The sequence below is a fragment of the Sorex fumeus genome, unplaced genomic scaffold, assembly GCF_029834395.1.
Source record: "Sorex fumeus unplaced genomic scaffold, SorFum_2.1 ptg000157l, whole genome shotgun sequence".
NCBI classification, from domain to species: Eukaryota; Metazoa; Chordata; class Mammalia; order Eulipotyphla; family Soricidae; genus Sorex; species Sorex fumeus.
This window is the reverse complement of record NW_026606214.1, coordinates 3,547,370-3,561,199: the sequence shown is the minus strand read 5'-3', so window position 1 is coordinate 3,561,199 and position 13,830 is coordinate 3,547,370. Positions and strand designations below refer to the sequence as shown.

General features: G+C 46.7%; 1 gene segment (V, D, J or C); it reads left to right on the top strand.

Annotated features, from left to right (window-relative positions):
• Positions 1–10,032: 10,032 nt before the first annotated feature.
• LOC130016570 (immunoglobulin heavy variable 4-38-2-like) lies at positions 10,033–10,469 on the top strand (the record flags this gene model as incomplete). The annotated part of the segment is given in 2 exon segments: positions 10,033–10,078; positions 10,159–10,469. Coding segments are annotated over 2 exon segments (357 nt in total), but the record flags the coding sequence as incomplete, so codon positions are not given.
• Positions 10,470–13,830: the final 3,361 nt, after the last annotated feature.

Here is a 13,830-nt window from a genome sequence, read left to right as displayed (position 1 = left end):
TTAGAAATGTCAGAGAAGCTGGGGCCTGGGGAACTCTCTATAGGTAGTTGCCAAGGGATTGTTCCAGGGAAAACTTCTAACCTCCAGGCTACTGGTGGGACACTTTCCCATTAATAACAATCATATTGTTGGCATAGTCCCCTGAGTATTCTGGGACTAGCTAAAGGGATTACAAAGCAGGCAAGATTAGAAAACTCTCAGGGCTGTGCTCCAGGAAAGAATAGAGTAGGAAATTACCATCAGAGTGTCATGCTTTAAATATAATCGCTGAAAGTGTAATAACCCTAAGGCCACAGCTGTGTGAATATCCCAGTCCTGCTCTTAAGCTATTGATCTCTTCCACTTATTAAAGGAAACAATGGTCCAAATGTCTGGAGCCAAGGTGCCAGGAGTAGTGCAGAAGATTTTGTGTACAATAAATGGCCTAACTGGGGACAGAGAGATGGTACAATGGGCAGGGTCTTGCCTTGCATTTGGCCTGATCAATATGGATATCTTATGATGTGTCGATATCATCATAAGACATCATAAGACACTAAATACCCATCTTCCGAAATTGTCGTACCATATTTGATAGGGTTCAAATATGGTAACACCTACAAGGGTGATTAGAGGTCGCCCCAAAAGCCTCTATCCCTCTTAGAAAGACTCGCAAGCTACCTAGAGTATTCCACCCCCACAGAAGAGCCTGGCAAGCTATCTGTTGTGTATTCGATATGCCAAAACCAGTAACTACAAGTGGTCTCATTCACCTGACCCTGAAGGCTTCACGGACATGGCAGCACTGAGAAGGATGAGAAAGGAGAGGCCGACAAAATCTCAAGGCCGAACGAGGCTGCCACAACGAAGGAAGACAAAAATGATCATCTGTATTTTCAATGCACGTACGCTAGCATCAGATACATCCATTGAGGACCTGATGGTACAAGCGCGAATGACCAAGCACGACATCATTTATCTGACTGAGACAAGAAGGCACAAATCTCACCATTCCGTTTTCGACACTGGAAAAGAATTGTTCCTCGGAACATGCGATAAAAGAGGTGTCGGAGGCGTCGGTGTCCTTGTCAACTCAAACCAGGCCAAGAGCATTGATTCATTCGAATGCCTAACAACCCGAATCAGACGTTTACATTTGAATAGATGTGGCTCACTGCCTGCAGTTTCTATCTTCATTGTCTACGCACCAACATCTCATTATGATGAAAGAGAAATCGAGAAGTTCTACATGTAGCTGGAGAAGTTCTATAAAGAAGACCACACCTTCTACAAGATCATTGTGGGTGATTTTAATGCCAAGATAGGACCGAGAAGATCAGCTGAAGAACTTCACATCGGGACCCATGGCCTAGAATGGAACGAACAGGGTGAGAGACTGTCTGAGTTCATCATGTCGACCAAGACCATCCATGGTAACTCACAGTTAAAGAAGGCAGAATCTAAACGTTGGACATGGGAGTCTCCTGGTGGACGATTCCACAACAAAATAGACCACATCATATTCAATCGACGGTTTTGCCTGACCGGTGTCGCTGTTGTGCCAAAATTCCTAATGGGATCGGACCACCGTAGCCTTCGTGCAAAATTCTACTTCACAGAGCGGGGAGAAACGGCTGCAAAGTTCAAAATGAGAACTCCCAGAACGACCACCAACTGGGACCTCTTTGGCACTATTGCAGCAACATGGGAAGATGTCATTGTTGACAACATTGACGAGGAATACGATCGAGTAGTTCAGCACCTCCATGAAAGTGCGAGTTATGCCAAGAGAGAGATAGCCACAAAAAAATGCCTGTCTTCGAAAACTCTTGAGCTAATTCACCAGCGTGGTTTGGTGCATGCCTCAGGCAACCACAAGCTAACGTCCGAACTAGCTAAGCAGTGCAGAGATGCGATCAAGGAAGACCTCAAAGAGAGAAGAGCAGAAGTACTGGTAGATGCAGCAGAAGCTGGGAAAAGTATTCGTTATGCCCGCCTGTCCTTCGCAAACTACAAGACCAAGATGACTGCCCTCCGACGTCCTGATGGATATCCCATCACATCCTCCAGAACGGCAATGGAGAAGATTATCCATGACTTCTACTCAAATCTCTTCGATAGCCATGTCCACTTGCCGACATACCAAATTCCACAGGATGGATATGTCATTCCCAACGTTCTCCCTTCCGAAATCCGACACACCATTTCGTCGGTAAAGAAACTAACAGCACCCGGCCCAGAAGAGGTCAGACCTGAACACCTGAAGAACCTGCCATCAGTACTCATCAATACACTGGCTCGGCTCTTCACTCGCTACCTGTCTGAATGCAAGGTTCCGTCCCAATGGAAAACCAGCAGGACCATACTACTGTTCAAGAAGGGAGACATCCATGACATTGGCAACTATCACCCGATCTGCCTATTGTCTATCATCTACAAGTTGTTCACTCGATTAAACCTAAGTAGGATTGGCAGAACAGTGGATGAAGGACAACCATGCGAGCAAGCTGGGTTCCGCAAAGGATTCAGCACCATCGACCATATCCACACAATAAACAAACTCATTGAGGTTTCTCGGGAGTTCAAGATGCCGCTCTGTTTAATGTTCATTGATTTAAAGAAGGCCTTTGATTCTGTTGAAACGGAAGCGGTCATTGAAGCCCTAGCCAATCAGGGCGTTCAAGCCCAATACAACAAGATCCTCCGTGAGCTGCATTGCGGATTCACTACCAGGATCTCACCATTCTACAAAGAGGTAATCATTGATGTCAAGAGAGGGGTTAGGCAGGGTGATGTCATTTCACTGAAACTCATCAGTGCCACCCTCGAGAACATCATGCGACGACTGGAATGGGAAGGAATGGGAGTGAAAATAGATGGTTGGCAACTACACCACCTCCGCTTTGCTGATGACATTGTTTTAATAACACCTAACATCAGCCAAGTGGCACAAATGCTGGCTGACTTTGACTGTGAGTGTGGAAAGGTAGGAGTACAGCTGAATCTTACGAAGATAATGTTTATGAGAAACAGTCTCACTCCTGATGCCCCATTCGCTCTCAACGGAACGACCATCTCCGAATGCAACAGCTATGTGTACCTAGGTCGAGAAGTCAACATGACAAATGACCTGGCACTCGAGCTGCGCAGGAGGAAGAGAGTGGCTTGGAACGCCTTCAAGAACGTCGAAGAAATAGCTAAGAGGACGAAGAACCTCCGGCTCCGGGCACATCTCTTTGATTCCACTGTTCTTCCTGCATTATCATATGCCTCAGAGACCTGGGCCCTAGGCAAACAAGATGAGAACGCTATTCAGGTCTCCCAAAGAAGAATAGAAAGAGCTATGCTTGGAATATCATGTTTCATTCAAATGAGAGAAAGAATTCGGAGTTCTGACATCCGTCGATGATCAAGAATCACGGACGCTGTCTCATTTGCCATGGTGTCAAATATCAGATGGACTGGTCACGTAATGAGATTTAAATATGAGCACTGGACTAGAGCTGCTACTGACTGGATTCCACGGGATGTCAAAAAACCGCGTGGCCACCCACCTACCACATGGTCAGACCTTTCGTGAAGATCATGAACGATCGGTTTGAGGCTCTCCATGTTCCTAGAGCGAACAGATGCCATTGGGCTACACTAGCACGCGACAGGGACAAATGTAGATGTTACTGGCACCCGCTCTAACAAATCGACAACTAACAGGAAGTTAAGTGATTCAGTGAATATGGATATCATTTACCACCCCTCACTTCCTCCCACATACACAAACCCTGAGCCCCACAACAGTGATTCTCTGAGGACAGAGTCAGGAAGAAACCCTGATTCCCACCAAGTGTGGTCCACCTCCTCCCCCTACATGTTTTTGAAAAAATCAATTAAAAAATTTCCAGGCTATTTCCTTGGTCCAGAATGTTGAGGATAACTTGCAAAAAGGACATGCTACAGAGACTGTCTAACTTTTTAAGACTAACCATAATGGACAGAGGACAAAGTCACCAAAGTTTTGGCATTATAGTAGTAAATTAAAACAGCATCTGAGTTGTCCCATTTCTACTTTGAATTTGGCAACATTGCTTCAATTCTCTGATAAGTGAGAGATACTTGTTCCTTAGCTGCTCTCTAATTTTCTTCTGTTGTGTTTTTTCCCATAATGCTATCAACATGTCTTGACCTTTTCAAATCTACAGAGTGAGACTGAGTGTCTTTATAACAGCGAGACACTGAGCAAATTCCAGGTGCACATCGATGTGTGGAGAAACAAGCTCAATATATTGATACAGTGGATAACTCCTCAGCAATGAATCAGTGTCTATCTGACACTTCTAACCTTCATGCATGGTCTGGCAGCATATGGGAGGCTGGGTAGGGTGGGAAAGAGGAATTACTGGGACAACAGAAATCATTGGGATGAGTGATCAGTACATTGTTCTGTGGCAAGGGTTGCATAGAGCCAGTACTGTAAACAAGGTCTGTGTGCAGACGTTATGGCATTTCTAATAAATTTTTAAGCAGTTTTAAGAATGTGTCCTGTTGGTTTTGGTGCAGCAGCTTGAGGAAATAATCCCAACATTCCCCAGGCACCCCAGCGTCATTGCTGAGGTCTGGGTCCCCAGCTTCCCTGGAAACTGCTGACTGTGGCGATTCAGAAACAGCGCAGGTGGGTCAGGTCTGTGAGTATTCGCTGTCTTGCCCTTGCAGGAGCTCTGGGACAGGACACCTGGGGACAGACACTGTGAGTTACGTGCTTATACACGAGTGTGGATATGAATCCTATAGCTACTGGTACATAAGGTTTGAAGTCATCCATCTCAATCCTCACATTGCCTGAGTTGGTGTTTGTGTGTCTTTGTGTCTATCTTAGGCAGAATTTTGTAGACCCTAATGAGAGTGTAGACTGCTTCTGATCCTTAATGCTGACTTTTTTAAACATCAAATTTTAGAGCATATTTTCTGAACCCTTAGATTGAACTCAACCTTCTGGTCTTTCATGGAATTAGGGGTCCCATGTATGTGACACAGCCTATGTCTAGGTTCTGTGCATTTGGGAAGGGTGGAGGGTCATGCCTGGCGCTGCTCAGGACCAGCACACTTATGTCCTTGTAGAATGTGTGAGTCTCAGCATTAAGACCAGGTTCCAGGCCCAATAGATTGTGTGCTGAGGGTCATCCACAAGATCTTTCTATGCTCCTGACAGGGTCAGGATTCCTCAGTGATGACTCAGTACAGGCTCATGAGATTCTGCTGGTCTATGAGTTATAGAAAGACAGAGCAGGAGCAGGTGCTATTACCAGGCCAACCACACCAGGCAAGTCACCCATCATCAGGGAGCATATGTGTTCTAACAATGACACAGAATAACTACTTTTGGGTAAATCTGATCCAGAAAAAGAAATTTTCATCCAAGGTAAGTGTGAGGAGAAATTACTGTAATATTTCACTGACGTTGGATTGAACCAAGTTCTGTCAGAATTCACTGTAAGAATAAACCTGGCTACAACCATATTTCTACCACAAATATTTCACAGACAGAGAGAGAACAAGAGCCACCACTGAGGGACATGAAGGGGAAGGGGCCTGTTTACAGGACAGCTGGGTTTGGCCATCAGGGACCTGAGACTCGGGGACTCTGCTCCCCACCTGCTGTTTCCCCTCAGCAATTCCTGTTTCCTGAGAGCTCCTCAGCAAGTTTCCTGTGCTGGAGGAAGAGACCTGGCTCTCACAGTGCCCCAGGGACAGGACTGAGTGCTCTAAGCCACAGTCAGCACCTCCTCCCAGGGAGCCCACACACCAGCCTCCCCTGGTCCTCTCCTTTCTCTACAGAGCCCCCCCATGCAAATCTTCACTCGGGACCCAGGGTTAAAACCACATTCATACTCATTCTAACTCGGGATCCCTTTCCCCCTGACATGGTGACTGAGATCATGGACATTGTGGGCAAGAACGTGCATCAGCGCTGGTTCCTCCTCTTTCTGGTGGCAGCTCCTGGATATGAGTATCCCTGGACAGAGGCTCAAAGGTGGGCATGGGGTTTCTGAGCCCGTGACTCACTGTGGGTCTCTGTCCCCAGGTATCTTGTCCCAGGCACAGCTGCAGAGTCAGGACCAAGCCTGGTGACGCCCTCGCAGACGCTGTCCCTCACCTGCTCTGTCTCTGGATTCTCTGTAACTAGCTATGGTGTAACCTGGGTCCGCCAGGCCCCTGGAAAGGGACTGGATTGGGTGGTGTTATATGGCGTGATGAAAGCACAGATTATAACCCAAGTCTTAAGTCCCGAGTCAGCATCTCCCGGGACACCTCCTAGAACCAAGTTTACCTAAAATTGAGCGACTCAGTAACTTAGGACACAGCCGTGTATTATTGTGCAAAAGACACACAGTGAGGGTATGTCCCTGAGAGCCCAGGCACAAACCTGCTGAGGGAGACAGGGGAGCTGCAGGGATGCGTGGGACCACCAGGGGGCAGTCTACTCGTGGTCTACAAAGGCTGGGCTCTGGGGGTAGGTTGTAAAGGATTCCATTTTTATTTTAAAGTTTAAACATATAAAGGATATTTAATCAACTTAAGTAGGCATATATCAATATGTTCTTTTATCCTCTAGTATAAATTTTAATGCCATTTTTTGGAAGACTACTAAATACTCTCTGTTGTACGCTGTGCTCCTGAACAGATATTCTTTTCAGAGGAATAGCACTGTTCTCCCGTTGTTCATCGATTTGCTCGAGTGGGCACCAGAAACGTGTCAACAAATTGTGAAACTTTTTGTTACTGCTTTTGGCATAATGTATATGTCATGGAGAGATTTCCAGGCTTTGCTGGGTGGGCGAGATACTCTCAGTAGCTAACCGGGCTCTCCAATAGGGGTAGAGGAATCAAACCCATGTCGACCGCATGCAAGGCAAACACATTACCCGCTGTGCTATCGCTCCAGCCCTTCGGAGGAATAAGTCTTGTTTTTCCATTCTCAGTCTTTTGTAATTGGTATACATATAGATGCATTTGTCTTACTGTCCATCTGCGGTTTGCAGAGTTACTGCGCTTTCTAAGAGCAACTCATTTCCAAGGAGCATCCACAAATGCTGTGCCATTTGTAGTCGGCTTCTTCTTCTTCCTGGTAAACACAAAATATAATTTTTGTAAAACTAAATATTTTTAATTTGACCTTTGCCTTATATTGTGGATAGGAATTTCCCTTTGGTTATTGAATGTGGGATAAGAGAAATATAGAAACTTCAAGTTCTTGTGAGCAGCATGGTACTTGATGCTAGACTAAATATAGTTCATAAAAAGTAATGGAGTTTTCATAATTGTAAGGGAAACCTCATCCACACATTCCTGCCATTAAACGATAGGAGGAATTTCATTGGAAAGAACTGAAAGGCTGAGGAACACATTCACAGCAATTTCTGTTGGAATTTTACAACTGATACATGAACAGTGAAACCATCTACAGCAGAAGGCAATTCCCCATGCAGGGAGTTCGAATCCTGAGCACAGTCGTGACTGAGCGTGGGAGAGCTCCTGTGGGTGGACTGGGCTTCCGGCCCTCTGGTCAGTCCTGCTGAGTGAGGTGGACTCTGATGCGGTACAAAGAGAAACAGCAGCCCAGAGTGCCCAGGGCTGACGGGAGAGAGAAAAGCTGAGCAGGGGCCCAGGAGGGGCTGGGACTCGGGCCGGGAGGGGAGAGAGAGAGGCTGCCCCGCTGCAGGGTGAACTCGCACCCTTGTCTGCAGAGTGCTCACAGAGCACCCTGGAGAGCACGAGTCTTTCTGTGTTGACGGCCACAGCCCCGTGTCCTCAGATGCCCTGTCACGGCCTCTCCTGCTTTAGAAGAAAGACCCGTGGGGAGGAAACTCAGATCTCACGTCCACCAGGATCCACCCAGTGCCTCCTCTAAGCAGAGCCCAGAGGGGAGGGACCAGCCATGGACTCCTCCCCCTCCCTGCACAGTGTGTCCACTGCTGCTCACCCCTGAGCTCCTGGGAAACGCAGACCCTCTACTCTCAGGGCTGGCCCCCCTCCGGGACAGTCTCTAAGAGTCAAAGCTCAGTCTCACAGACGCTGAATTTCTCTGTAACTTCTTTTGATTACAGCTACAGCTGTGAGTATCTTTGGGAAGTTTTCACATGGGGGAGAGTCTGACAGGGGTGTCCACTGTTCTCCCTGAGCACGGGAATCTTCAGAATCTGACCCCGGCTATGGAAGACATGGATCAGGAGGAGAAAAGCCCATGCAGACCCTCAGCCTCACTGTCCTGTCTCTGGGTTCTCAGCAAACCCTCTGCTTGTGGCATGGCCAGATCACCAACCTCCAGGGAAGGGCAGGAGTGGACGTTATCTTTGGTCCTGCTCAAACTCAGACTACACACAACCCCCACGGTGACCCATCCCAGGGACAAAGCCAAGGGCACCATCCTCTGTGCCCTGATCCCAGTGGTCACAAGGACACAGGGCTGTGTGTGTGGGACCCCGGGTGGGAGTGGGTGGGATCCCAGACACATGCTTTCCTCAGGGGGACAGAGGGCTGGTCTGCAGGTTCCCGGGCCTTATCTCACCCTGCACTCTGGGTCAGCACAGAAGCAGGTGCAGAAGGAGGTTAAGGGGCTCCTTGTCTAGAGTTCCTCAGGGACTATTTAAATCCAAGATTCTCTGACCATGCTCCCTGGCCGCCTGGAAAATGGGGGTGCTTCCTATTTGGGTTTCAAAGGCAGAATCTTTAGGGGCTTTTAAACTGGTCAGAAGTGTAATTAAAAAAACGAAGCCCACGGCTCTCTCACCTGTATTTGGTGGTCTCGCCCGCTTACCCCTCCTGGGATGGTCAGTGGCAATGGGCGGACAAAGGAGGAAAGGGGGTCAAGGCTATTGGTGATCAGTTCCCATTTATTCCCTTTTCCCCACGCACCTGTTCCAGTATCACCAAGCTCCCCTTTCCAGTGTAGGCTGCCTCTCATTCCTGTCTTGCAGCCCAGGTCTAGCATCCAACCTCTGAGCATTGTGGGTAGCAATGACACCTAGGTCCAGGTAGCACAATCAACATATGAAAGCCCTTCCTGATCTCCTGCAGTCAGGAGATCTGCTCAAGGGCTGAATACCACCTAGGGGTGTGTTTCTCCTTTCCTTAGTCCAATAACCATTGAACCATTCATTTGAGTTCTACTTCTTAATATTAGTCATTTTGTATGGACACAGTAAGAGATACAAAAGCTATAGATCTCAGACTCCAGTGCTCAGGCCAGATTAGTCTTTTCGAACCCTAAGCAGGGTGCAAATACGAAATCAGAAATTTCTGAGGAATTTGACTTCATGTATCACAGGTACTGCTTAGGGGAAGAAAGAAACATAGAAGCCAACTAAACTCAACAATAAAACAGTAATATAGAAGGCTCAACCAGTTACCAACAGCTTAGTAAATTCTCAGACAAAGGCTCCACAACCCTGAGGTGAGATAGAACAATTGCACAAATGTTCTTTTACTGAAGTGATTTGATAATTCCTTTAATCTTTTTATTGTAATAAGTAACATAAAATAAAGTATTATGTGCCTGATGAAAGGGTAGGCTTGTGGTGCTGGTTGGGGAAATGGGGACACTGAGGAAAGAAGGTCACTAGGAGGTGGGATTGGTGTGGGAATGTTAAAAACTTATTACATCTGTGTTAGGAACAACTTGAAAACTTCGGTGTTTAATTAAGGGAAACAAAGTTTAATTTTAGAGTTGCTGAGAGATAAAAAAAGAAAATGTGAGCTAATTAGAGAATTTTGATCCTTTCATCTTCTCTGATTATGAGATGAGTAAGTCATGATCCCCCATGACCTGTTTTAATGTGCCCCATTGAGCAGTGCTCAATCCACCAGACTGGGTGTGTGAGTTCAGTACCCAGTGGGACAAGGGGGTTCAAGGTAAGAAAGTTTCCCCTTATAACAGACTTGGTCACCTCATGCAAATCCTTCTCAGGCTCTGGGATCAAATGCTCTCTGGGCTGTGGAGCTCACAGCTGTCCCCTCACTCAGGGCTGAGTCTCTGGGGAAGGCAGAGCTGTGGTCAAGAAGATGATTCCGTGGGGTCTTCTCCTCTGCCTGGTGACAGTCCCTCAGGGTAAGAGTCTCAGATGTGACAGGGTCTATGGGAGGGAGTGACTGCAGGGACTGACAGTGACTGATTCTCCGTGTCCCCAGGTGCTGTGTCTGCTCTGACCCTGCAAGAGTCGGGTCCAGGACTGGTTGCCCCCTCCCAGACCCTCTCCCTCACCTGCGCTGTCTCCGGATTCTCCATCACAACCAGCTATTACTGCTGGAACTGGATCCGCCAGCCCCCAGGGAAAGGCTTACTCTGGTTGGGGCAAATATGTGCTAGCGGAAACACCTACTACAGCCCGTCCTTCAAGAGCCGTGTCTCCATCGCCAGAGACACGAACAAAAACCAGTTCTCCCTGCAGCTGAGCTCAGTGACCCCCGAGGACACAGCCGTGTATTACTGTGCTAGAGACACAGTGAGGGGAAGTCATGGTGAGCCCAGACACAAACCTGCTGAGACAGGCTGGGCTGCAGGGCTCTCCAGGGCCACCAGAGGGCGCTCAAGACTTAAAGGGGCACAAGGACCAGGAGGGTTCAGGCCCACAAAGGGAATACTAACAGCACAGTAACTAACCCAAACTGTACTCAGAGTGACCGCGGGGTCACACAGGGATGCCTGCCCTGCCATCACTCACTCCAAGGACAGGTCCATTCTCAAATCTCCCGCCAATCTCTGTACCAACTTCCTCCAGAGTCTCACACTTCCTGCACCACCCCCTGTTTCCGCCCAGCCATATGGGGATGAAGGTCTCTGACCCTCCTCCCCGCAGTGACCCCGGACACTCCTCTCCTGTCTGCTCCTGGAGAGTCTCGATTCCCGTGCTCAGCGACACCCAGAGATGGGCTCAGCCGAGTCTCCTGTCTGAGGATGGTTGGTCACCTGAAGAACTACCTGTGACCCCTGAGCTTCCTCTTCTTCCTCACTCTGCTGTGTCCCTCTGTGCAGGGCTAAGGGAGGGGCTGCAGGAGGACTCAGGGGGAAGCTCCAGCCCTCATCCCTCAACTCACTCCTGGGCACTCGCCTGCAGGGTCTTCAGGAAGGGTCCCTGTCACTTACTAGTGTCTAAGGTCAGGAAGATGCTGCGGACTTCACAATTGAAGAGTATCAAATTAAAACATCGATCCTGTAATAAAATAATAAAAAATAAATAAATAAATAAAATTTAAAAATAAATAAATAAAATTTAAAAATAAATAAATAAATTTTTAAAATAAATAAATAAAAAGAAATTACATATTGGGGAAATAAAAACACTGATCCTGTAGCTAGAATGCTCATGATTGCTAACAAAAATATCATCTGAAAAACATGCATCAATGATAATTATTCACGTTCTGTTCCCTGTGTATGCCGGGAACCAGGAAATCAGGGGATCAGTTTCTCCTCATTCTGCACCCTGAGATCCAGAGCCCCCAGGATATGTCCCCCAGAAAGGGGGAAAATGAGCTGAGGTGCCAGAAGAAGGAAGGGAAAATGTTCATTCCTCCTGCATCTGATTTTTGTCTGTTTGGAACCTGAATAGCCTGGCTGCTGTCACTCTTTGGTAGAGAAAAACTGTTTTCTTAAAAACTGTGACTGTCACTGGCCTCCCATTGTTCATTGATTTGCTTGATCTGGCCCAGTAATGTCTCCATTGTGACAATTGGTACTGTGTTTGGCATATAGAATACATCACGGGTAGCTTGCCAGGCTTTGCCGTGCCGGGGAGACACTCTCGGTAGCTTGCCTGACTCTCTGAGAGGGATGGAGGAATCATACTCGGGTCAGCCATGTTGGCTGCTTGCAAGGCAAATGCCCTGCCTCTGTGCTATCGCTCTACCCAACTGTGCATATTATTCTTCAATAAAACTTATTTTATTATTCATCTTTTGTTATATTTTATTCACCATAATTCACAATTTTACAGGACCATCAACGATAATGTTTCAGCATCACATCTGCTACGTAAGTGCTCATTTCTCTCCACCATTGTCTCAGGGTCCTCTGACTTTAAGGGCCCCAAGAGATAATAGTGGGGAAGGCAAAAAAAAAAAAACCCAAAGTTTCAAAAATAACCTGACCTGAATTGAAAGACACTGCAAAAGGAGTATTTCTGTTCACACACATTTGTCATTCACATTTTCACTTTTGACTCTTCATGCTGAATTATTTTTTAAATCATATTTTCTGGCTTCTTGGATTTATCTCAACTCCTGCACTGCACAGGAATAGGAGGTACAATATGTGACACAGCCTGTTAGGATCTATTCATCTGGGGATTGGGGTGGGTCATATCTGGCAGTGATCGGGGCTTGTGTACTTGTACCCTTGTTGCTGTGTGAGTTTGAGTACTAAGACCAGGCTCCCTACCCAATAGATTGTGTGCTGAGGGTCTCCATAAGCTGTTTCTATGCTCCTGACAAGGTCAGGCTTCCTCAGTGATGACCCCAGTACAGGGTCCGTAGGTTCATGATGGTCTATGGACACTTAGTTATAGACAGGCAGAGTGTGGTCAGGCCCTGTTACCAGGACAACCAGACCAGTCAGGTCACCGAAGAGAGGCTCTTCATTGTCCATATATAAACCCGACAACAGTGACAATGATCATTCTTTTTTTATTTTTATTTATTTTTTATTATTGATACACCATGAGGTACAGTTCTAGATTTACAAATTTTTGTGCTTGGATTACGGTCATACCATGATCAAATACCCATCTCTCCACCAGTGCCCATTTTCCACCACCATGGATAATATCCCTCCCCCCCATCCCCCCCTGCCACTGTGGCAGGGCATTCCATTTTGTTTTCTCTCTCCTTTTGGGTGTTGTGATCAGCAAACGAGGCATTGAGTGGCAAACATGTTCAGTCCAGTCTACTTTCAACCTGAATCTCCCCTCCTGGGAGGATCCTCCAAACACTGTCCATTTGGTGCTCCCTTCTCTATCTGAACTGTCCTTTCCCCTAGAATACCCACCTGGCCTCTAAGCTATGGAGTAATCCTCCTGGTGTTTATCTCAGCTATTCTTGCGTATTATACTCATATTTTGTTATTTTATATCCCCCAGATAAATGCAATCTTTCTATGTCTATCCCTCTCTTTCTGACTCATTTCGCTTAGCATGATACTTTCCATGTTATACCACTTGTATGTAAATTTCATGACTTCATCTTTTCTTTTTTTTATTTTATATATATATATATATATTTATTAGTGAAACACCATGAGGTACAGTTGTAGATTTACAATTTTTTGTGCTTGGGTTTGATTATACAATGATCAGATACCCATCCCTCCACCAGTGCCCATTTTCCACCACCATGGATAATATCCCCCCCACCCCCATCCCCCATCCCCCCCCTGCCTCTGTGGCAGGGCAATCCCCTGTATTCTCTCTCTCCGTTTGGGTGTTGTGGTCTGCAAAAGAGGCATTGAGTGGCAAACATGTTCAGTCCATAGTCCACTTTCGACATGCATCTCCCCTCCTGGGAGGGTCCACCAAACACCCTTTATTTGGTGTTCCCTTCTCTGTCTGAGCTGCCCTTTCCTCTAGAATGCCCGACTGGCCACTAAGCTATGGAGTAATCATCCTGGTGCTGTTCTCAGCTATTCTTGGGTATTAATCTCATATTTTGTTACTTTATATCCCCCAGATGAATGCAATCTTTCTATGTCTATCCCTCTGTTTCTGACTCATTTCGCTTAGCATGATACTTTCCATGTTATACAAATTGTATGTAAATTTCATGACTTCATCTTTTCTAAGAGCTCCATAGTACTCCATTGTGTAGATG